General features: G+C 41.0%; 2 protein-coding genes and 1 long non-coding RNA gene across 4 annotated transcripts in view; 2 read left to right on the top strand and 1 right to left on the bottom strand.

Moving 5' to 3' along the window:
• The window catches only part of plekhg5b (pleckstrin homology domain containing, family G (with RhoGef domain) member 5b), a 196,708-nt gene extending 192,743 nt beyond the window's left edge, over window positions 1–3,965 (top strand). The window contains 2 exon segments of the mRNA XM_055165759.1: window positions 2–775; window positions 2,095–3,965. Coding sequence (XP_055021734.1) covers window positions 2–775; window positions 2,095–2,104 — 784 coding nt within the window. The 3' untranslated portion in view covers window positions 2,105–3,965.
• A 13,479-nt stretch (window positions 3,966–17,444) lies between these two features.
• Window positions 17,445–21,912, bottom strand: LOC129412274 (uncharacterized). The gene is made up of 3 exons (XR_008633646.1): window positions 21,698–21,912; window positions 21,080–21,145; window positions 17,445–18,094 (listed from the first exon to the last, which is right to left on the bottom strand). It is a non-coding gene; the product is annotated as an uncharacterized LOC129412274 (long non-coding RNA).
• The window catches only part of LOC110154617 (ankyrin repeat domain-containing protein SOWAHB), a 36,820-nt gene continuing 34,349 nt past the window's right edge, over window positions 21,871–24,341 (top strand). The window contains exon 1 of one of the 2 annotated variants that reach the window (XM_055165548.1): window positions 21,871–22,179. In XM_055165548.1, coding sequence (XP_055021523.1) covers window positions 22,047–22,179 — 133 coding nt within the window. In that variant the 5' untranslated portion in view covers window positions 21,871–22,046. The remainder of the gene's footprint in view (window positions 22,180–24,341) is intronic. The other variant, XM_020918626.2, reaches the window with a different exon arrangement.

Below are 24,341 nucleotides of genomic sequence, written 5' to 3'. Positions count from 1 at the left end.
ACAATTTAGACCCCCAGTGCAGGTCTCTATCCATGGACAGCGCGTACGGGACCCTCTCTCCTGAATCCTTACTCCGAGAATTACAACCCCAGCAAGGCCAGAGCGAAGGAGAGGAAACAGAGGAGGAGGAGGTGGAGAGAGGAGACGAGGAGCTGGGAAAAGAGGAGCCAGGAAACGAAGAAGACGAAGAGGGGGATGCGACTTCGCTGGGGTCGCAGTTATCCGTAGTGCAGTCTTCGAAACCACGTAGAAAACCTGTGCAACCTAAACTTCACTGCTTACAAAGACTATCTACGCTTTCTCGATCTGAGGATAATCTTCTACAAAAGTTCCACAACACGCCAAATATTTCAACTTCAAACTCGCTGACTGTTAAAACGCAGGACCAAAATTCAGAAACGCTCCTCGGGCACAGCCGTAGCATGTCCGCGTTAGGCCAGAGCTACGTCGAGCTTATCGCCAATGAACTACTTGACCAATCCGATGACAGCTTGAACGTAAGCGCGCCGTCGGAAAAGCTTTGCGCTACTTTGAGGAGAGCGGAGGAGAGGCACATGAACAGAACGCTGGTCGCCACGGGAGACGGGTCAGAGGGGTCCGACGGGGAAGCGGCGCCCTCTGGTGGCGGAGAGAGGAAATGCGAGAGCGCGGGGGAGTCTGGAGAAGTGTCGTTGAAGAAAAAGAGGTCTCCAGTCCAGCAGCATAAGAAGCTAACACTGGCCCAGCTCTACCGGATACGCACAACCATGGTCCTGAACTCCACCCTCACTGCCTCGTAAGTCTTTTTGTTTTCTAATTGATTGTAAATATAATAAGTCATAATGAAATAGACATAGATAGACATAGACAGACAAAATTTATTAATCCACAAGGGGATATTATTTGGACACAGTAGCTCACACATTACAATATATTATCAAAATAAAGAGAAAAAAATCTAAATGGTAATAATACATTCAAAATAAGTAGCAAAAATGGCAAGAGACTGGTATACATATAAATGTCTAAATAAAATAAGTAATAAAAAAATATGTGTATTTAAGTAAATGGATTAGGAAAGATTACAAAGTATGGGCTACTGCATTGCAAAACCTGATTTTATAAAATACAGTATATAGGATACACAAGATACAGGAACAAGGTACTTTTAACTCATTTCAGTAGAGCACAGGGTTTACTGAACTACCACCACCACAACCTTCTCTCAACTTTCAGAATAAATCAGGACTAACCCAGGTCTTAGATTTAAAAACAACAACAACAACATACATTTAAAATGATTATAATCTAAAAATGTATAGACAGGATTTCAGAATTATAATTACTCTATTTGATGCCCATAGTAAAATTTCTCATAGAGACATGTCATTCCTGACCAAGATACGAGATTAAGAAATAGAACAAAAATGTCATTATCAAAGTAGAATGTAAACTCAGCAGAAATTTCACTTCTCTTAATCAGAAACTACCTGAACTGTCTCAACTTTCAGACTCAATCAGGATTAAGCCAGGTCCCAGATAAAAACAAGTTTGAAATGCAAAATTTGATTGCGGTAAAGAGTTTGTTCAAGTTAGAAATTAATTATATTGAGCACAGACCACCATATGTTATAGTATAAAAAAAATTAACAGAATTATAATTACTCTTTTTGATGCCCAGAGTTAAATTCTTCATACATGTGACTCCTGACCAAGATAAGTGATGAAAAAATAGAAGTAAAAATATTAGAATGTAGACGATGTCAGCACAAAACACTATGTAACATGCACAGTGTATATTTATATGTATATGGTACTTTCATTGTAGTAGTGCGATGGATCTATTTTTATTTATTTATTTATGTGTTTATTGATGTATTTATGTATTTGAAAAATGTTTAAATGCAAGATCATAGGTGCAAAACATTCATAACAAGACATATGGATTCAAATGATAAAACAGAAGAGACAATAAGACAAAATAATAATAATAATGACAGAATAAAAGTCAAGTGAGGAAATTACTTGAGGAAATGTATTTTTGTGGTGTGTGTGTGATGGATCATTGAGATATTTTCTACAAAGTTTTCTCACTTTCTTTCTTTCTTCTTCCAGGGAGGTATAACCACTCGCCAGCAGCCGTTTTGTGGCCTGATCCGGACCGTGGATGGACTGAACATCTTGACAAAAATGCACTCTCTGTCTGCCCTCTCTGCTCATATTTTTGTATCTGGACTACGACCGTTCAATCTCATTACTTTGGAACAATAACTACTTTCATTTTTTGCTGTTGAACTGAAAAAAAAATCCTCAATAAGAAGAGAGATGCGGGAGACACCAACTGCTTGCACTTTGAAGTAGCATTTTGGAGCTGGGACTTTTAAGGTGGACCGGAGACATTGACTGTAAAGGTGGGAACGAAAGGATAAGGAACTGGCTCCACCTTAAGAATCTTGAATCTGCTTTCTGTTAAACCAGCACAGTACTACTCCTGATTTTGCTTAAAGGAAAGATTGCACACTTGTGTTGAACTTCACAAAAATATTATATGTTAATATGTGAATGAATTTGAATTTTGACTGAACCAAAAATTCCTGTGAAAATTTAACACCCAAAGATGAAAGTACCAAAAACCAAGCTAACGTTCCCTCACCTAGTCTCACGGTAACTGACCATGTTGTTAATCTTTTTGGGTTGAGGTGGCTAACATTTCAAAGTTGTTTTGGTTAATTCTCTGCACTACATACACTTATAATAACTTCAACTCACCCTTAGTACCACATTTTCACAAGAAAGAAATCACAAAAACATCAAATCTTCATGAAATAAAAATGACTTGAATTCAGAATATCAACTGTTGTTTACAAGTATTTATGTAAAGCTTCACTGTGTAACTTCTCTGGAGCGGGGTATGCCACCTTGTTTCCGTAGGTGTCAAAAAATACCTTAAATAACAAGCGTTTTTACAGTGAGCGGGCTCGCCACTTCACAGATCTGATCCGAAACTTGGCCTGGTGCCGTTATCTGCTTGTTTCCGTGAAGATAAATGGGTATAATGCCGTAGTGTGGAACATTCCGATACAGACAAAATAATACATTTTTATGGAGACATGCAAGTGGCATACCTCGACCAGAAAAGTTACACAGTGCTCCTTTAATAATAGGCCTAGTTTATGAGATTTCTTATTGGTTTATATCCAAATATCTGATTACAAATTTTACATTTTCATTCTAGGACTTGGCGTTTTCGTAACTACTACAAAATTATTGTAATTGTAATTAGAAAACATTATTTTAAAGGCGTTGTATTTGATTTTTACAGTTTTGAAAACGTGAAAAACAGAACTAGTTTGGTCCAAAGTTGATCCTTTTCACAACTTTCAGGGACCAGTGTGGAGTTTTACCATCACATTACAACTACTAATCAACAACTTGCATGCTAACTCCACACTTCCTGATTATCGTTAACTGTAAAAAAGCAACAAACAAAAAAAAAGTGTACAGGACCTTAAATCCAAATGAAATAAGAGTCAAAGTAGAAGATACATTTAAAATAATCAGAAATATTGAAATTAATATTCTGATTTCAAGCCATTTCTGTTCATGTAGTTATAATTCTTTTTTGCAGTGTGGCAAATGCGTCGAAAATAAATAAATCTTTGTATCTGAGCACGTTTCACAGTTCGCTCAGATGTGTTGCTAATTTGTAAATTTCCGATGACCTCCCGAGATGTCGTAGGTTGTCAGTTTACCTTTAGTTTTGTCTCTGTGTCATATTTATTATGCCTGATATGTTTTATATATAAGATATTGTTTATAATGTTTCTTTAATATGATTTGTACATTTTTCCTTAATGTAGTCTTAATTTTAATTTGTCGCCCGGGCAACAATGTGCTCTGAACCAAAAATCATGTGTTTCCTGTTTTGGGGAATGACTTTAAAAAGTGTCTTACACAAATAAAAATGATAAAAGATAATAAACCAACATGGGACTCTGCTAATTTTTTTGTATTATATTTTGTGAACTACTTTTACTTTCATGTGGGGACCAGTGATGCCACTAACGCGCTACTTAGTAATGCGTTACTGTAGCCCAACTACTTTTTTCAGTAGTGAGTAGTCTAATGCAGTGCTATTTCCAAACCAGTATTCAGATTTAACTTACTTATCTAATACACTGTGCGTTATACTATTTTTGCATTTCAGGGCGACGTAGGTTTATTTATTTAAATTTTTTGGCGACGTGAGTTATGTGACCCCAAAGATCGTATAAATCGTCTCTGGTGACATGTTTCCTATGATGTTACGTCATCTCCACTCCACCACGAGTCAGATGTAAATAATGGAGGGAGAGAGGTACGCCTTTTGCAGCTGGAAATGCAAACATTATTTTGATTTTATTTCAGCTAAAGATGGCAACATAAAGGTTCGTTGTACACTCTGTTCGCTGCTGCTGAAAGTAACTAATAAAGTAACTTGTAATCTAACTTAGTTACTTTTAAAAGCAAGTAGTCAGTAACTTAACTAAGTTACTTTTTAAAGAAGTAATCAGTAGTCAGTAGTCAGATTACTATTTCAAAGTAACTATGGTAACACTGGTGGAGACATACTGTATTATGGATACTTTGAGGCAGAAGTGGAACCAAGTCTTTGTTTTCCAAGTCTCAAGTGGTTGACCTCAAGTCTGAGTCAAGTCAAATACAGGCAAGTCCAAGTCGAATCTCAAGTCACTGGCCCATAAGTCCAAGTCAAGTCCAAATCAAGTCCAGGTCATCTGCTTTGAGCTTCAAATAATTTCAAGTCTTTAAACCAAAGTACCAAATATAGCTTAAGACTTTTACAATTTCTCTAAATTTTAAACTAAATTGCACTTAAAAAGTCATAGTATATTTATATATGAGTATTTATAGAGTATATAAGAGTTGTAGAAAATAAGTTAGTTACATTTTTCTTTTTAAATGCAATATGCTTAGAGTAAATCATTATGGTAGGAATAGAAAGAATTCAGATTTAAAAGTGCTTCTCAAGTCTTCTCAAGTCCAGTTCAAGTCCAAGTCGAGTCCCAAGTCTTAGTCCATTTGATCAAGTCAGGTCTCAAGTCTTAAAAGTAGTTTGCAGTGACATCATACTGTGGGTGCTCTGCCTGTATCCCTATGACAGAATGTTCAGAAGTTACCACAATGACTTCCAGCAAGTTCAGCCAGTTTGAAAATCTTCCACTGTGATCTTGAGGAGCACCTGACCAGAAATTTGATTGGCCCACTTAGGCACTCATCTTTCTCTCTTAAAGTTTTAAAATTGTCTGAAAACTCTTTACTGTTTACTGTTGACCAAAATGTATTCTAAACTTTTGATTCATCAAAGTGTCCACTTTTGGCAGATATAACAGCTGAACACACTCACGGCTCGTTCTTTTCACAATAGAAATCAAATATTGTTCAGAAAGTTCTTCCCAAGTCTGTTGCAGAAGTTCCATAAATGTGTGACACTTGTAGGTTGCTTCACTCTTCTGTCCAGTTCATCCCAAACCAGCTCGATGAGGTTTAAGTCTGGACACTGTGCTGGACACTCCATGTTTTCAAGCTGAAATAAAGAGCTGTCAGTTTGAAAAATAAGTTCAGCTTTTCATTTTCATATCTCACCTAAAAATAAAATGAACTGAACTTTGAACTAGTTCAAAATTAAAATTGTGAACTATGAAAGTGAACAGTTCACTTTGAAAATGTGTAAACTGAAAAAAAGTGTGAACTTGTACAATACTGCCCCTAAATCACACGAATGTTTTATTTTTCAGAGTTGTAACTTCAGTGATCTAATTGGTTACGTCATAGGCATATTGTTTGCTTTTACAAGAAGATAGTAAGTATTTTCATGCTGATTCTGTTATTCAGACAATACTCTTAACACGGTGCTAACCTTCCTATTTACAAGAAGTTGGCTCAAAACACAACTATGAAATAATCAGAGCAGAATGTCTGACAAATGCTTTCTTAATGGTGTAATCCGTTGTAATCTGAGTAATGTAAAAAGCCTGTGTGTATGTTCCATTAAGAATCCATAGGTCATTCCAGGAGCCTGATCCTTTGTTCAACAGCAGCTGTGACAGAGGCTGCGGTAGGTCACGGACCAGAATAAACAGGCCATGACCTTTTTAATACTTCCACAACTCCGCCCTGCAGTCTAGATGTGTGTGATGATAAATAAAATACATACTGTATTTTGCGCACTATAGGGCGCTCTGGATTATAAGGTTCACTGTTACTGAATGGTCTATTTTCAAATTTTTCTCACATACAAACCGCACCGGACTATAAGGCGCATTAAACAAAACACAACAGTTAGATAAGTCAGTCAAATTTTATTAAACGTAAAAAAATCCTGTCTGAGACACTAAATTGTTAGTGTATTCACAGTAACTCATAATTGTTCAAACAGTTGGGTGATTACGGCGTCCAGCACGCCCACATCCCTCTCATCATTATCCGAGTCAGTGTGGTTACTGTTCCCTGGCAGTTCAGTGATGATTCCGGTGTTGGTGAAAGCTCAGACCACAGTTGATACTGATCCTTAGCTCAGGCGTCCACGATCCATTGGCCTTATAATAGCCTTGATTTTAAAGTGGGTGTTGTAAGCGTGTCTCTTGACAGGTGCATTTTGATATTAAAAGGAATCACAGTATGTGTTACTCCCCGATGCTCCTGCTACGGGAGCCATAATGCTGCAAGTGGTGCAGCTTTGTAGTTTACTAAAGTCGTTCTAAGACACACGAATAAATTCATATATAAGATCCTCTGGATTATAAAGCGCACACTTTCTTTTTTTGATGAAATTAAAGGCTTTTAAGTGCACCCTATAGTGCAGAAAATATGGTAGTTAGAAGCTTTTCCAATTGATTTGTTTTCTTGCACTGGGCCCCCAAATTTATGTCGACAGGCCTGGTTATAAGATTCATGTGCATTAAAAGTACACTGTGTAACTTTACCTGTGGGCTATTTGCTTGTCTTCATGGAGATGTTATTGTTTTGTTTGCTTTAGCTATGTTCAAAGTAAATAAAGAAATAATTATCACAATTATCAAAGTAAATAAGGGCACTTATTACAAATATTCAGCTCAACTGCAAGAAGAAGAATTTACATAATCCACCAGCTATATATAACTACCACTACTACTACTATTACTACTACTACTGCTGCCACTACTGCTACTACTATGAATGAAGTGATCAGGGCCTCAGGGCAAAACAAGTCAGCAGGAAGGACTGGACACAAGTACATTTACTACAAATATTCAGCACAACTACAAGAAAAAGAGTGTACATAATCTACCAGACACTACTACAGCCAGTACTGCTGCTGCTGCTACTACTACTACTACTACTACTACTACTACTACTACTACTACTGGTAAATAGTTCTATGGGAGAGCTTGAAATTTTGATTTTTTTTTTAACGTCAAATCCAATGCTTCTCCCCATTGCTTTATCTGATCTAAGGTACCCTTTGTTTTAATAAATAAATAAATACATAAAATGACCAAGGCCACAGGTAAGTACGTAAATAAAAAGACCGAGACGTAACTTAAAATATGTAATTAAAATGTATTCAAGGATTAAAAGAAGAAAGTGAAAATTTTAAATAATTTATTTCTACAAAAAGACCAGCAGTGGGTAAGACTATAAAATGGCTAATATTAATAAAACTACTAAAATAAGCATAAAGCCTTGCAGCCCCTGGGCGGAGGAACCAAATCCTGAAAACAGAAATAAATGTTACAAAGCAGCCAAACAAGGACAACTTCAGAAGGGGTAACCCCACCCAAAACAAAATGGAAAGAGCTTTAGATGTCTTGTTTTTAATGGGATCATTTTGGTTTAAAGGGCCTGTACTACGCTCTTTTCATCTAATGTTGTTTCCTCATCACAGACATATTTGGATTAAGTACTTTTCAGCATCCAATCCATTTTCGTCCGCTTATCCGGGGCCGGGTCGCGGGGGAGCAGCCTAAGCAGGGACTCCAGACTTCCTTCACCCCAGACAAGCTCCTCCGGGGGGACCCGAGGCGTTCCCAGGCCAGCCGAGAGACATACAGCGTGTCCTGGTTTCCCCGGGGCCTCCTCCGGCGGGACATGCCCGGAACACCTCCCGAGGGAGGCGCCCAGGAGGCATCCGGAACAGATGCCCCGAGCCACCTCAACTGGCTCCTCTCGATGTGGAGGAGCAGCGGCTCTACTCCGAGCTCCTCCCGTGTGACTGAGCTCCTCCCTATCTCTAAGGAGCGCCCAGCCACCCTGCGGAGGAAACTCATTTCGAGCGCTTGTATCCGCGATCGTCCTCGGTCACTACCCAGAGCTCTGACCATAGGTGAGAGTAGGAACGAAGACTGACCGGTAAATAGCTCGCTCGACTCAGCTCCCTCTTACCGCTACTACTCGACTGTCAATCTCACGTTCCGTCCTTCCCTCACTACGAGATACTTGAACTCCACTTGAGGCAAAGACTCCCCACCCACCCGGAAGGGCAAGCCACCTTTTTCCGGTCGAGAAACCATGGCCTCGGACTTGGAAGAGCTGATCTTCATCCCAGCCGCTTCACACTCGGCTGCAAACCGCCCCAGTGCACATTGCAGGTCCTGGTTCGATGAAGCCAACAGGACAACATCGTCCGCAAACAGCAGAGATGAAATCCTGTGGTCCCCAAACCGGACCCCCTCCGGCCCCTGACTGCGCCTAGAAATTCTGTCCATAAATACAATGAACAGAACCGGTGACAAAGGGCAGCCCTGGCGGAGTCCAACATGCACCGGGAACAGGTCTGACTTACTGCCGGCAATGCGAACACAGCTCCTGCTCCGGTCATACAGGGACCGGACAGCCCTTAGCAAAGGGCCCCGGACCCCATACTCCCAGAGCACCCCCCACAGGACACCACGAGGGACACGGTCGAATGCCTTCTCCAGATCCACAAAACACATGTGGACTGGTTGGGCAAACTCCCATGAACCTCGAGCACCTATGGAGAGTGTAGAGCTGGTCCAGTGTTCCACGGCCAGGACGAAAACCACACTGCTCCTCCTGAATCCGAGGTTCGACTATCGGCCGGATTCTCCTCTCCAGTACCCTGGCATAGACCTTACCGGGAAGGCTGAGAAGTGTGATCCCCCTATAGTTGGAACACACACCTCCGGTCCCCCTTCTTATACAGAGGGACCACCACCCCGGTTTGCCAGTCCAGAGGTACTGTCCCCGACCGCCACGCGATGTTGAAGAGGCGTGTCAGCCAAGACAGCCCCACAACATCCAGAGACTTCAGGTACTCAGGACGGATCTCATCCAACCCGGAGCCTTGCCACCAAGGAGCTTGCCAACCACCTCAGTGACTTCGGCCAGGGTGATGGATGAGTCCGCCTCTGAGTCCCCAGCCTCGGCCTCCTCCTCGGAGGACGTGACGGTGGGATTGAGGAGATCCTCAAAGTATTCCTTCCACCGCCGGACAACGTCCCCAGTCGAGGTCAACAGCTCTCCCCCCGCACTGTAAACAGTGTTGGTGAAGAACTGCTTTCCCCTCCTGAGGCGCCGGACGGTTTGCCAGAATCTCTTTGAGGCCGTCCGATAGTCCTTCTCCATGGCCTCCCCGAACTCCTCCCAGCTCCGAGTTTTTGCCTCCGCGACCACACGGGCTGCAGCACGCTTGGCCCGCCGGTACCTGTCAGCTGCCTCAGGAGTCCCCGAGCCAGCAAGGCCGATAACTCCTTCTTCAGCTTGACAGCATCCCTTACTTCCGGTGTCCACCACGGTTCTGGGGTTGCCGCCGCGACAGCACACAGACCTTACGCCCACAGCTCCGAGCAGCTGCATTGACAATAGAGGCCGAGAATGAAGCCCACTCGGACTCCATATCTCCAGCCTCCCCCGGAATCCGGGAGAAGTCCTCCCGGAGGTGCGAGTTGAAGGTCCCTCTGAAGAGGCTCCGCCAGACGTTCCCAACAGACCCTCACTAACGCTTGGGTCTGCAGGTCTTTCCGGCTTCCTCCTCCGCCAGCGACCCAACTCACGACCAGGTGGTGATCAGTTGACAGCTCAGCCCTCTCTTCACCCGAGTGTCCAAGACACGCGGCCGGAGATCAGATGACACGAGACAAAGTCGATCATCGACCTCCGGCCTAGGGTTGTCCTGGTGCCACGTGCACTTATGGGGCACCCTGTGCTCGAACATGGTGTTGTTATGGACAAACTGTGACTAGCACAGAAGTCCAATAACAAAACACCACTCGGGTTCAGATCGGGGAGGCCGTTCCTCCCAAACCCCTCTCCAAGTGTCACTGTCGTTGCCCACGTGGGCGTTGAAGTCCCCAGGAGAAAAAACGGAGTCCCGGTCGGTGCACTGTCTAGTACCCCTCCCAAGGACTCCAAGAAGGCCGGGTACTCAGCACTGCTGTTCGGCCCGTAGGCCGACACCACAGTGAGAGACCTGTCCCCGACCCGAAGGCGCAGGGACGCGACCTCTCGTTCACCGGGTGAACTCCAACACACAGCGGCTGAGCTGTGGGGCAATGAGCAGGCCCACACCAGCCCGCCGCCGCTCCCCGCGGCCAACGCCAGAGAAATGGAGAGTCCAGCCCCTCTCAAGGAGTTGGGTTCCAGAGCCCAAACTGTGCGTGGAGGTGAGGCCGACTATATCTAGTCGGTAACGCTCAACCTCCCGCACAAGCTCAGCTCCTTCCCCCCCAGCGAGGTGACATTCCATTCCCCAAGCTAGTCTCCATGTCCGGAGATCGGTCGCCGAGGCCCCCGCCGTCGACTGCTGCCCAGATCTCTCTGCACCGGCCCCATATGGATCCTCCTGCGGGTGGTGGGCCCACGTGAGGACGGCCCACGTCGCTCCTTCGGGCTGAGCCCGGCCGAGCCCCGTGGGGGAGGCTCGGCCACCAGGCGCTCGCTGGCGAGCACCCACCCCAGGCCTGGCTCCAGGGTGAGGCCCCGGTGACGCCAATCCGGGCGACGTAACTGGCCTTGCTCGTACACTCATCATAGGGCTTCTGAACCGTTCGTCTGACCCGTCCCCCGGACCTGTTTGCCTTGGGTGACCCTCAGGGGCATGAAGCCCGACAACATAGCTCCCGGGATCATTCGGGCACTCAAACCCCTCCACCACGATAAGGTGACGGTTCAAGGAGGGGTTTTCTCAAGCAGTATGGATGAAAATTATGAAGTGGAGGCTAATGCTCAGATGTTGATTTATGGACAAAATAGTGCAATAAAAACACCAGGATCATGCAGACCCACTGCTTAGAGAACCATCTTTGGGCATGAAAGTTTCAGACCCTTACTGCAAAACTGAAGTACTGTAATGTAGTACAGGACTACACACTGGGAGTCACTACAGGTGGTACATTTCACACAGCTTTGACGGAGGTACAATAGCGTTAATAAGGCTATGAACACACATTTTAACTCTGAATCACAGTGCACTGTAATGTTACTGAGCTTATGGGGGTAGAACCAGCTACATTTGCAATATTAACTCAATTTCTTAGCATGTTTGTCCTCTGATCCAAAGGTCGGCAGTTTGAATTTAGCAATCTAAAGTGAACCAGCTCAGTACTGCATTAAACATATCTATCTTGCATTTATTTAATAACAATAGTTTATTGTAATAACTTGGGGAAAAAAGAGTGAGATAGATACTGTCTTGATCCCGAGGGAAATTCAGGTTTTGCTGCAGCAACATTTCAACTATACTTCACAGTGGCTTTGTGTCTCAGTGCAGTTTAACAGGAGGACTGGTCAGCAGATCTGTGTCAGGACATTTTGTGTCCTGCAGCCTCACAGCAGTGTCCAGGAGGAACCAGGTGAACACTACAGGAAAGGCCTTGTTCTTACTCACTCCTCCTGGAAGGTCCTCTGCCACATTTGCTGCCACATAAGGTTAAAAAGTCTGCAGCCTTTTGTATAAAGCTGAGATTTTCTATTTTATTACTTATTTTTCATTTCCTTGTCTCTTGCTCTTTTCCACTACTTATCTTATATTGTGATGTGTGAGCTACTGTGTCCAAATAGTTTCCCTTGTGGATCAATAAAGCTTAAGTCTAAGTCTAAGTAACATGTCAAATGTTCATCGCCAGCTTTTTAGTTGGGATTTGCATCATGGGTCCTGATGGTGTAGACAGCTACACCCAGCCACCACATCAAAACTGGGACTAAACTTGGAACTAAACCATTACCCAAATCAAGACAACAACACACCCATAATGTCTCAGGACCCCATGTGGAGAGGAAAGTCTGTACATCTGTAAGTAAGTATTTATTTATATAGCACTTTTCACATACATGTGTCACAAAGACACTTTATAGATCATTATTCATTCACTCCATACCCAGTGTTGGTAAAGCTACTATCGTAGCTGCCCTGAGACAGACTGACGGAAGCAAGGCTGTCAATCTGCACCATCAGCCCCTCCGACCACCATCACTCACACCACTTTCATACTTGGCAATGCGGGTGAAGTGTCTTGCCTAAGGATACAACATTTTTATGACTGGTGCCCCCTTGTGGCTTCTGATTTTCCCAGTGTCTCCCATCCACATACTGACCAGACCCAGCCCTGCTGAGCTTCTGAGATCTGATAGGATCAAGCTTTGAGAAACCGGTATGGCCACAATCTGTGCTTACACCTTTGCCCCCACAACCGATCCACAGACATGTCACCGCTGTCTCTAAAGCAGCGTGACCAGATTTTCAAAATAAAAAAACTAGGACATCCCTGGTTTGTGGTGGTTGGTAAAAATAAAATTACGAAAAAAATTATGAGTATGTAATTAAGGAAAACTGTTCTGCACTCGGCACTACTGTGAGTCAGTATAGTCACATTTTCTTTGTGTTTTGGTCATTTTAAAGCAGCTTTTCTGTATTTTACCTAAACACGTGACAGTTTATACCTCTCTTTACTGTTGGCAGGGGTCAGATTGGTCAAAAATAGGACACCTGGGACATTTCTTGTATAAAACAAATGGGACAAATTAGTGGTTTAGGATAAATCCGCTGGGACAGGGGACACAGGACTCAAACAGGGACGTCTGGACACCCTAATGTTAAGTGTATTATAATTTCACATAACCCGATTAATCAATGCTTTAATTAGAAAATGCTTATATCACATATCATGCACAGCTGTTTCCCAGAACAGTTACAGCACATGTGGCTCGGGTCCATCACTGAATGTCCTTTAGCCTTTTATTCCATTAGCATGTTAGCATTTTAGCATGTTAGCTTGTTTGACAGCAGTGAACACAGGTGCTTTTATCAGCTAATATCCGGATTACAGCATGTTTCATCCACACAGCTCCAAACGGCAGCAGAGAGAGAGAGAGTGGGTCCCGTGGGATTTTCTGTTTAATCTGGCCCAGAATTGAAGGGCCCCTCCCGTCCCCACATCTGCACCATCAGGATTATCACATGTAATCCTCCATTTGTGAACAATTTTATTATGCTTTTAGCGCTGATGTGCGGGAGTTTAATTAATAAATGCAGCGTTCTGGAGTAATTACACATGTTGTATTAGCCAGACAGCTGTGTCCAGTGACCGCTGCTCCACTTACACTCCACTGGACTGTACAGTAAATAGAGGAAACAGACATTCATCATTTATATCGAGCTAAAAGAAGTTTGCATCAAAGAGCCATTCATCTATTATTCACACGGCAGGAGAGCAGTGCTGGAAGAAGGACTCAAGTTTGTTACCTACTTAAATAAAAGTACAGATAAGATCAGCTCAAGATCTGGAGATTGGGTCCCCATCAAAAGTACTGAAAATCAGAATTGATACTTAAATCAAATATCAAAACTAGATACTTATTAGGTATCGATGCTGCAAAAAAATCATATTAGCAGGACAAATTTGAGTTTTCTTGAAGAGTTTTAGTACATTTGAGATTTATCAAAACAAATATAAGATCACATGGTAATATAAAGAAAGCACAATTCTTTTACATATGGAAATTAAATTCTATTTTGCATTTTGTATCATCAAAATATCATAATGAGTCAATTCCTTATTGAAATCAAGTTTTAGTTTTATTATTGCGACAACACCAAGTACCTTAAAGGTGCTATATTATGCAAAATGGACTCTTGAGAGCTTTAAATCATGTTATAGAACAGGGGTGGGCAATTATTTTTCCAAGGAGCTACATGAGAAACAGAAAATATTTTGGAGGGCCGGGCCAAAATGCTTAACTCAATTCTGCATAATATTAATTGTATTTCTTTATAAAAAGTTGTAAATATCATTGTTTTGATGAGCTGGTCAGACTGTTAAGAGTTTATGTTCTGACTAAGCAATGAAAAAGTGAGGTTGCCTTACAAAAATGTCATTTAAAAAGACACATCCAAAATAAAAGCAATGCAGCTTTAGTCCATGCATGTGGTAAAATTATAAAATATGTTTATTTTGTAATTCCAAATGATCCAAACAGTCAGCCTAAGTAGTGGCCCAGGAACTGTACAATGCCCAAGTCTGATATAGATGGATTATTTGTTTATGAACACAACGGATGTGGGCTCAGGAAGCCGCTGTCTGTGCGATTAACATGAAGTTGCAACATTAGCTAATGCTGTTGTCAGCACTAAAACAGTTTATCACAATGCGATAAAATACGTTCTGATGCTAAATGAACATTAGTGAGTGGGATTCGTCTTAATGACCTGTATGCATTAAATGCAGGTGAGTGCATAAATGACGAGATGAAACGTCTCAAACTTCAGTAGCTGGACATCCACTCATACATGATCAATACACCTATCCCCGCCCCCGAGAGTCTGAAATCTGCTAAAATCCTACAAGACACTGACATGATACAGACAGACTTTCTGCAGGAGACATCCCTAAACTGAAGAGTGGCTACAGCAGATGCCTGGAAAAACAACGGACATCTCACTCCTGAAAAGTGCAGTGCAGGAACAGCAAAGATACTGCGCAGAACTCTCAGGCTCCCAGGCCTCTGGTAGAGGACTCGAGCTGGAATGAGGGTGAGAGAGACCAACCACCGTGGAAGGTTAGAAATACATTTTTATAAAGATATAACCTTACAAACATACCTGGAGTTGTACTTTGTTCCATTCATAGACTGTATAAAAGAAGTGGATTAAGCAAATACGACGTCACCCATAGTGTTCAGCGCCGCTCAAATGAGACTCGCGATGCTCACAGTTACAGGAGTGAATCTGGAGCCAGGTTCTGTGTTATGAATAGGATTTTTTGTTGGACAAAATAGCGGAAAAAAATTTTGGATCATGTGTCGCGGGTTAATACGAACATTTTAAGACCAAAATGATGAGCCTGAGTCAGAAGGAGCCGGAAGAGCCTCCTGGTGAACTTCCTATTTGGCACACGGTGGCGAGAGTGTTAGCTATGTCCACTCATATATACAGTACAGTATATGTACAGTATATGTACAGTACATGTTTTCAAGTTAACAGTTCCTTTTACATTTTGTTCTGTGGAGATTGGAAATTCCAGGTCTGAAATTATCCAGATGATTCTAGTAAAAGTACAGTATATGGAGTTAGTTTAAAAACACAGTGGAGCACTTCCTGTATTACTGACATCACAAGGTGGAACAGTGTTTTCTGTTTGAGAGAAGAACTCAGCCTAAATATACAGGATTTGTGCGTTAAACATTTGTGAATGAAACGAAACACAAGTCCAGGTCAGTTTGTGATGAGGAGACAACATTATAATGCGACAATGTGACACAGTATCTGAAATTGGGGCTATATTTAATCTACTATATATTTATGGTATACATTAGTGTTTTTATCTCTGTTCTTGCCTGTAAAAAGTCCTGCTCTTAAATCCTACTTTATAACATCAGCATCCAGCTAACCACCCAGCTAACACCAGGCGCTGCAGCAGATGTCAAAAACCATGCTGTAAAAATGTCAGATTAACACAAAGGGACACTTTAGTAAATCCTGATTATGGGAGCACTTTCATTTATTAAAGTCTGTCATCCCTGTTCTCTTTTGGAGTGGGATTAAAATCAGGTAGACACCATTGTCATCTAAACAATCCCTCGTTAAGCCTGTGCTCTGTATAATCTGACTATGGGGATTATGGGTCACTAGCAGCACTACAGCCCCATTCACTAACACGGCCTGTGTACAGGAGCGAGCTGATTGGATTTGGGACATGTTTTACAGGGCACAATAAAGACGACAGGGAACTAAAGCGTGTTTACAAGAGACGCTGTGAAAAGGCCACGGCGAGCAGAGACATACGGAGAGATCACCAGTCGACAGATGCCAGCGCTCACAGCTGGGTGGGTTTTACTCTGGGCACTCCGGTTTCCCCCATCAACCCAAAACATGCAGCACAGGTCAAATCCTCCAGCCTGACCAAGATCAGCGCAAGATCTGGAGACATCTGTCTGTTATATTTAATAAATCAACATGCTGCTTCTGACAGGTTGCCCCAGCAGCACCTGTTGAAGGACGGGACAAACGCAGAGAATCAACAAGGGATCAATAGTGCACTCACAGTCATACTAACCCATGAGTCTTTTGTTAGTTACTTGTAAAGACTGAAAGTGCGACAAAGCCTGTACACTTACTCCCAAACTGCTTTTAATGAATGGCAACTGTTTTGATCAGTGGAGCTTCGTCAGTGTGCAGGCTTTGTCGCACTTTCTATGGTCACTGTAGTAGCCGTGCACCAGTGATGTGTCTGTACCTGTACCTTTTATACTTGTAAAGATTGAACCTTTGGGTTGGTGGATAAAGAGCATTTTACTATCTAAGAGAAAGTAGCCTGGCCGACTCTCAGTTGGATGTCAGATTTGATCAAAATTAACAACTCAGACACCAGAAGATGACATAAGACTTGGCCTTACACTACAGCAGACGTGGGCATTGTCCAGCTCCTGCGCCACATACAGCCCTTTGTTTGACTCTGATTGGCCCGTTTAAGCTTATTTAGAATCACAAAATTAACATATTTTATAATTTTATCTCATGCATAGATTAAAGCTGCATTGCTTTTATTTTAGAAGGTTTTTTTTAAAATGACATTTTTTGTAAGGCAAACTCAGTTTTTCATTGTTTAGTCATAACATAAACTCTTACCAGTCTTACCAGCTTCCCAAAACAATGTTATTTACTGCTTTTTATAAAGAAATACAATTAATATTATGCAGAACTTAGTTAAGCATTTTGGCTTGGCCCTCCACAATATTTTCTGTTTCTCACCAGGCTTCAGATGAGCATGTGCCAAAGAGGGACAGAGTTGTCATAAGAGGGCTGCTTTATTACATGTCAAATACAAAACAAATGTGAACACTAAACAGATACGATAATTAAATCTTCATTTACCAGTACATGGTTTTAGAAACATGCAGTTTCTCATGGGTAATTTCTCTTTTCAAACCAATCCAGGCTGATATTAAAGCCACAGAATGTATCTTTCTTTTTGTTTTGTTGCACTAAAAAACATGCGTCTTCTTGTCTGCGAGTGGGCTTCTATTTCCACAAACCTGACCTTGGTTTGGCCTGGAGCTGGGCCTCCTCGTACTTGTTTTCCATTTAAATGTTCACATGGCTATAATATTCCCCATAGTAAAGCATAAAACTAATTGATCTCCTTGAATGTTCATAAGTATAGTTTTAACTTTCTGCTCCCACGGAATCATACAGGTCCCATACCACCCCCAGAAAGTTACATACTGTACCTTTAATTGTTAATGTATTTTAATGTATAAGTGTATTTTCGCTCTTCTATACTTAATGAAGTCAAAACATTTATAATATAACTCTTGATGCATGATATAATCGGCTTATTTAAAGAATTTGAAGAGTAAACACTTTCTTTACATTAGCATAATAGAAACAGACAGAGCTTTCTAACCTCATGAATAGCCATTGTGTTGCTCGCTACTCGCTTTAGCTACCACAGTCCAGTTCATTTACTGGTACATGGTTTTGTTGGTTAATGTTAGAAACAGGTGCAGTGTTCCCACAGGTTAGTAAGGCGACTGGAGCTCCACTGCAGTTTGAGCCTTCTCATTGTCATTGATGTGAGCGATGGATCTCAGGAGTGATGGGAAATATAATGTGTCCTCAATCCTTGGAGAAGAGAAAACCACAAAGGACGACAGAGTTTCACAAAAGCACAAGCAAATACCTACACATTCCTAGATGAGTTTGTCTATATGCCTCTGAAGCATGTTTTATTGAAATCAGGTTTGACATGTTGCATATTAAACTCTTGCTGACATATGGCCCCAATAGCAGCTGGAAAAAGGGGTAAGGTTTCATTAAATCAAAGCTTGCATCAAAGATTAAACATGCTGTTAAATGATGGATGCATAAGAATAATGATTTTATGCACACTGCTGTTTTAGTGCTGGTGATAGAGTGAAGCCAGCTGCTGTCTGTAATTCATTACACAAAGACATGACATATGCTGCAGGATGAGTGTCTAAATCCTGATAAAAGTTGTGTTGTTTTTAAATGAATAGAGCATAAGGTCCACTTCATGTAAACTGCTCACCTCAATAATTGTATCACTGTGAAAGAGGCTTAGAGTAATTACAATATTGTCTCCTCTGGACTCAGGCCTCAAACAACACAAACCAGACTTTTCTAACTCATTGTCAAATTAAATGGAGAATCTACAGTAGAAGAGAACACAGGGATTAACATCTAAATCTGACACATTTAATATTTACAATGCAATCACACAATTACTCTGACAGTGGGTTCTCTACCTAATACCTGCTGGAGAGTTGGGACCACAGAGGACGTATGTGAGCGTGTCTAGTCTGAATGAACTGAAAGACAGAGAAATAAATATTGTACGTATAAAAAGAAATAAACTATTAGAGCTGCCAAAAGTATCAACAATCAATACTAAAATTAGATACTGATTTAAAAAGGTATCAATGCTAAAAAAAAGTGACCTTCACAGGACAGAAATGAACCTTGATCTTGAGTATAGTACAGAAAAAGTGCTTTTAATTATCACTGTGGTATTGGAATCAATATCAAATCTATTCCCTAGTATCAAAATTTAGTTTAAAATGTTTGTATCATCACAACACAGCTTTTACTGTTTTTAGTTATAAATACACAATAGGAACAGTTAGTAAGTTTGACGCATTGCAAAAGTCTGATAAAGCTGTCGTCATGATGCAATCTGTTCTGCACGGTTAGGCCACAGCTATTGACTTTTGAGATAAGAGAGGAGCCACAGATCAGCACTTTTGGTTAGTATTGTTACATGTACTCTATTTTCTCTAAGTTACAGTGAGATAAATATCCTTAGCTTAGCTCAAGGGTCTCCAACCTTTTTCCTCCAATGAGCTACTTTTACAAAACCAAAATGCCAGAGAGCTACAACTTTTAACAGTCACAAGAAATAGAGTGAATAGATGAGCCACAGCCTTAGATGAGGAACAGTTGGATGCCTATAAAACATGAACTATTATCCATTTATGAGTGTATCAAATTTAGGCATCAAAATGATACATGTACAATGGTAATCAGCATTTAATGAATCAAATTTGACATATTCAGCACAATACGTGTAATTTAGAAATCCCTTAGCGAACTAAATAGAAGGGGGTAGAGAGCTACTGGTAGCTCCCGAGCTACAGTTTGGAGACTGTTGAGGAAAACAGCCTTTTCCTCTCGTGTTCGTTTCTGCTTAGATAAAAATACACTTTAAACAGAAATAAAGTCCAGATAATTTACTTAATCCAATATTAGGAAGTCATACTTGTACAAGGAGTCTGTGCTGACAATCCCATGCAGAGACTCAATGTTTTATACCTATACAGTGACCTTTATACATAAACTATAGTGGGAGGCTGCCGTGGTTTAGACTTAGTGCCTCTTCGCTGGTGCATGGGTCAGCCAGGCCTCTTGGCATATTGCACAGTCCAATCAGACTCCATCCAGGGTGTTATTTGGGTAACAAATCATGACATCATCCCTTGCAGTAGTTCTTGTCCTATTTAGTTAATTTGCAATTAGATAGATTGGAATATCCTGCATTTGTCTTGACATAAATCTTTGAGTCTCACAGCTGTGATCAGAGCCCTTATCTTCAAATGACCTCGGTACAAAAATGAACTATAGAAGTGATTATACAAAATAGCTAAGCCTAGTTATTTATGCTATAAGACCCCTGGCTTAGGTAGTATGTCTTTATACGCCAATGGGTTATACCAATAAGAATGTTGTGTATTGTATGGTTATGTACGTAGGCTGTCAAGTTAAACATAAACTAGGCTATGCAATGTATCTGAGGAGCACAACAAAATATACACATTGTCACAACCATTTTCAGTCTTTCAAATATCATAATATAGAAATCATAACAATTTATAAGCCTATAGTTGTGTTAAAGATGGTGTGTTTGTCTTCTTTGCCATTCTCCATTGAGTCTTACTACAACATTAATCACATATAAAATGTAAACGCTGTAAATGCCAGTGGATTTTTCCAGGGATAAACAGCTGAATCCAAACATAGGCCTTTAGCTGGTGGACAGTCAGGAGCGGGGCTGTACTTCTGTACTTCTGTATACACTACATCCTGTGGCCATAGGCGTCTGTCTGCTCTGGCCCGTTGTAAATTCCTGCAGACTAATTAACCAAATAAGTCCATGTTGTGGGTCCATCTCCAACAGCCTATAGGCCTATATATAAAGATGGCAATTTCTCTTTTCAAACCAATCCAGAATGATATTAAAGCCACAGTATGTAACTTTCTTTAAAAAAAAAAAAGTTTTATTGCACTGAAAAACATGCATCCTCCTATCCAATGAGGTCTTTCGATATTTTATGTCATTAAGTCCTTTTTTCAGATTAAGAGTTTCCACACGAGCACGCGAGCAACAAAACACAAAGCAGAACAGGAACAACTCAAATCGGACACTTCTGATCACTGTAAAAGAGAGAACCACATTATGGACTGGGACGGAGCAAACATCATCGTGGCAGAGGAAAACAAACACCGTCGCTGGATGAAAGAGGCAATCGAAATACAGAAACGTGTCCATGAGACTATAAACCGGGACAAGGGGGCTTATTTACTCTAACTCACCTGGGATACTGTCCTGAGGAAGTGGGACTGTAGATGGCGCTGTCGTCCTGCCTCCCTTGTGACAATCTGTAATATACAAAATCTGTATAAATCAACTGACCAGACATGTCACAGCAACATCACATGACCACTTTGAGGAAGACCACTAATAAGCAATCGAAACTGTCAGGTATGAAAAACTAACTCTTGGACTGAAAAAAAAGGAACCTAATAACATATGTCCTCCTGATTGTGAGTGGGCTTCCATCTTCACAAACCTGACTTTGATTTGGCCTGGAGCTGGGCCTCTTCGTGCTTGTTCCCTTAATAAATGTTCACATGGCTATAATATTCCATATAGTAACGCATAAAACTCATTGTTCTCCTGGAAGAATGTTCAAAAGTATAAGTTTTAACTTTCTGCTACCATGGAATCATACAGACGCCATGTTAAAGTTACATACTGTACCTTTAATTGTTAATTTATTTTAATGTGTAAATATATTTTCACTCTTCTATATTTAATGAAGTAAAAACATTTATAATATAACAACTGATGCATGATATAATCAGTTTAGTTAAAGAATTTGAAAAGTAAACACTTTCATCACATTAGCATAATAGAGCTTTCTAGCTAACCTCATGAATAGCCATTGTGTTGCTCGCTGCTCGCTTTAGCTTCCACAGTCCAGTTCTAGTTTATCTCTGTTCATTTTACGTTTTTTCTATACATTTTATCAACTTTCCACACACATCCTGTTTCTTGTTCCCAAAGATGCTGTGTCACTAAAGGGTTAAGCGCAGGAGGAGCCGTGGTCAGCCTTGCGCGCATTGGGTGGAGTGAAGTTTAGACTTTACTATGACAAATTAGCCAAGAAGAGGACTGCAACATGGCTGAGTAACACATCACCACGATAAAACCCATTCAGAAAACCCCTAAAAACAAGACAATTCCCCGCGCAAAAACACGACTTGACAAGATTTTACAATGAAGGATGTAAGTGAGGAGTCGCTACTGGATTACTTCTACACCACCGGAGGAAACTCGGGCAGGGTCAAAAATGCTGATATCCTGAAGACATTTAAACCTTTTATCGGCCACAGTGACTTGCAATTACGAGGTGAGTATCCGCTTTTTCCCTCTGTGTCGTTAAATGTGACGAAAATCACGCGTAATACCAATTTTATGACATATTACGCACGCCATCCATCGTTGTCTTATTCAAATTAGCCTGACCGCGTCCTATCTGTTGATATGTGTGAGTGAGACAACGTGTGCCAGCATAAAATATGATACAACTAAGTGTGTTCTTGCTATAGCAGAATTGCCTTTTTGTCAGGCTTTTCAGTGGGAAAATAGACATCTGTTTTGTGTTAAATGTCCCCCACAAATCTGCAGTTTTAGCAGGAATTGTGTCATTTCCTTGCCCCCTCCTCAGCTCCACCACCGTCCCCAGTGACTATATGAGCTGACAGTGCAGGAGAGTGTATTGTAGGACTGTATCTCTGCCCATGCTGTCCTCAACCTTCCTGCAGAAGACATTGATTTCACTGTGTGTCTTACATCCAGGCTGAGTCCTTTGCTCTTCTCTCCTCCTCCCACTAAAATGCTTATGTAATCCTCTCCTGAATCAATACTGGCTATTTTTGCCTGATTTTTTTATTTTTTTTTGCAGTGGATGGAAAAACTATCCAGATAAGATGATTTCACAATTTTGACCACCGTAATTAACAATCATTAATCATATATAGGGTGATCAAACTTTTAAAAAACAGGAACACCCCCGGGTCTGTCGTGTTTAGCAATAATAAAATTGTGAAACAAGTGTGTAATTAAAGAAAATTGTTATGCACTTTTCCCATTCATGACTTATTCACAATAACATCTGAGTCAGTACAGTCATATTTTCTATGTTTTTGACATAATTTTACCTAAACAAAAACCTAAAATAAAAAACCTAGACAATTTATGCCCCTCTTTACTGTTGCCAGGTATCGAATTGGTGTCCCCAAAAATAGGGACACCTGGGAAATTTCCTGTATAAAACTGGGACAAATCATTGGTTTTGGATAAATCCACTGGGACAGGGGACACAGGGCTCAAAACCGGGACTGTCCCGGGTAAACAGTCACCGTATTTACAGTTTATACCACTTGTCTTGACTCCCTCTTCTTAACATGTGGTGGTTGCTAGGTTTTTCTGTAGTCACACTTGCCCCTGGGCAATCTGACAGAAGTGTCGCTGAACACGTTCCTTCTGATGCTGAGAAGCATCTTGTCCCTGCCCTGGTTCACTCCAAATGGAGTTCTACACATTATCAGTTTGGAACGGCTCCCAATGATAGTGATTGGAAAATGAGGAGTGTCATGGCGACTATTTGAATCTGACCAGTAGGAGTGTGCAAAAAAATCAAAATATCAATATATCATATCGTTTAATGCGATGATACAGTATAAATATTGTGGGAGTATTTTTTGGTGTATTTTACTTAGTTATTTTGTTACAGTGCTAAAGTTTTGTTGCTTGTTTATTGAAAGGAAACCTCTTTATGCAACACATTTGACATTTTCACTGTTTTGATGATTTAAATGTTTGTATCTCATATTAACTTTGTGCAATAAATGGTTTAAAAACGACTTTTAGTATCACAGCCATGTGTTAGCCATAATTTTTTTTATTGAACTGGACCAAATCAATCTGAAATATATCTTTTTGAAACAAAAGTGCACAGTATTGAGATATGTATTGCATTGTGGCCTATGTATCGAGGTATATATCGTATCGGCAACTTCGTACTGATACCCAGCCTTACTGACCTTTGGAAGCCTCACAACAGCGAAACAAGATTTAAAATCTAACTTTAGAAACATCTAGCTGAGAGAAAAGCACAGACATTTTCCCTGTCCACAAATGCACAAAGGACTTTGTTTTTCCACAAACAAAACAGTCTGTTTTGACACTAATACAGGCTGAAGTACGTCTGTCAGCATCACCATGTTTGTATGATTTCTTATTTGAAATCCATATTGCTATAACCCATTGCATGTTAATACACTGAATATTGTTATGCATTGTAGTACCCAGGTGTTAGTGTCATTTCAATTTACATTTTTATTCTCAGGAAAAGGTTTTATACACATCTAGACACCACAAGGACACCCTGACAATTTCCAATCCAAAACAAGGGTGGATGGCTCAAAATGAGTGTTTTGCTTTGAAACCAAAAAGTACTATAATTTGTCTGACCTCAGTCACTGCAAGAGGCCGTTGCCTCATTCTTGA

The sequence above is a fragment of the Boleophthalmus pectinirostris genome, unplaced genomic scaffold (assembly GCF_026225935.1).
Source record: "Boleophthalmus pectinirostris isolate CB_2022bp ecotype Guang Dong unplaced genomic scaffold, ASM2622593v1 HiC_scaffold_8, whole genome shotgun sequence".
In the NCBI taxonomy this organism is placed as follows: Eukaryota; Metazoa; Chordata; class Actinopteri; order Gobiiformes; family Gobiidae; genus Boleophthalmus; species Boleophthalmus pectinirostris.
The sequence above is the reverse complement of the archived record's forward strand: the minus strand, read 5'-3'. Positions and strand labels throughout refer to the sequence as shown.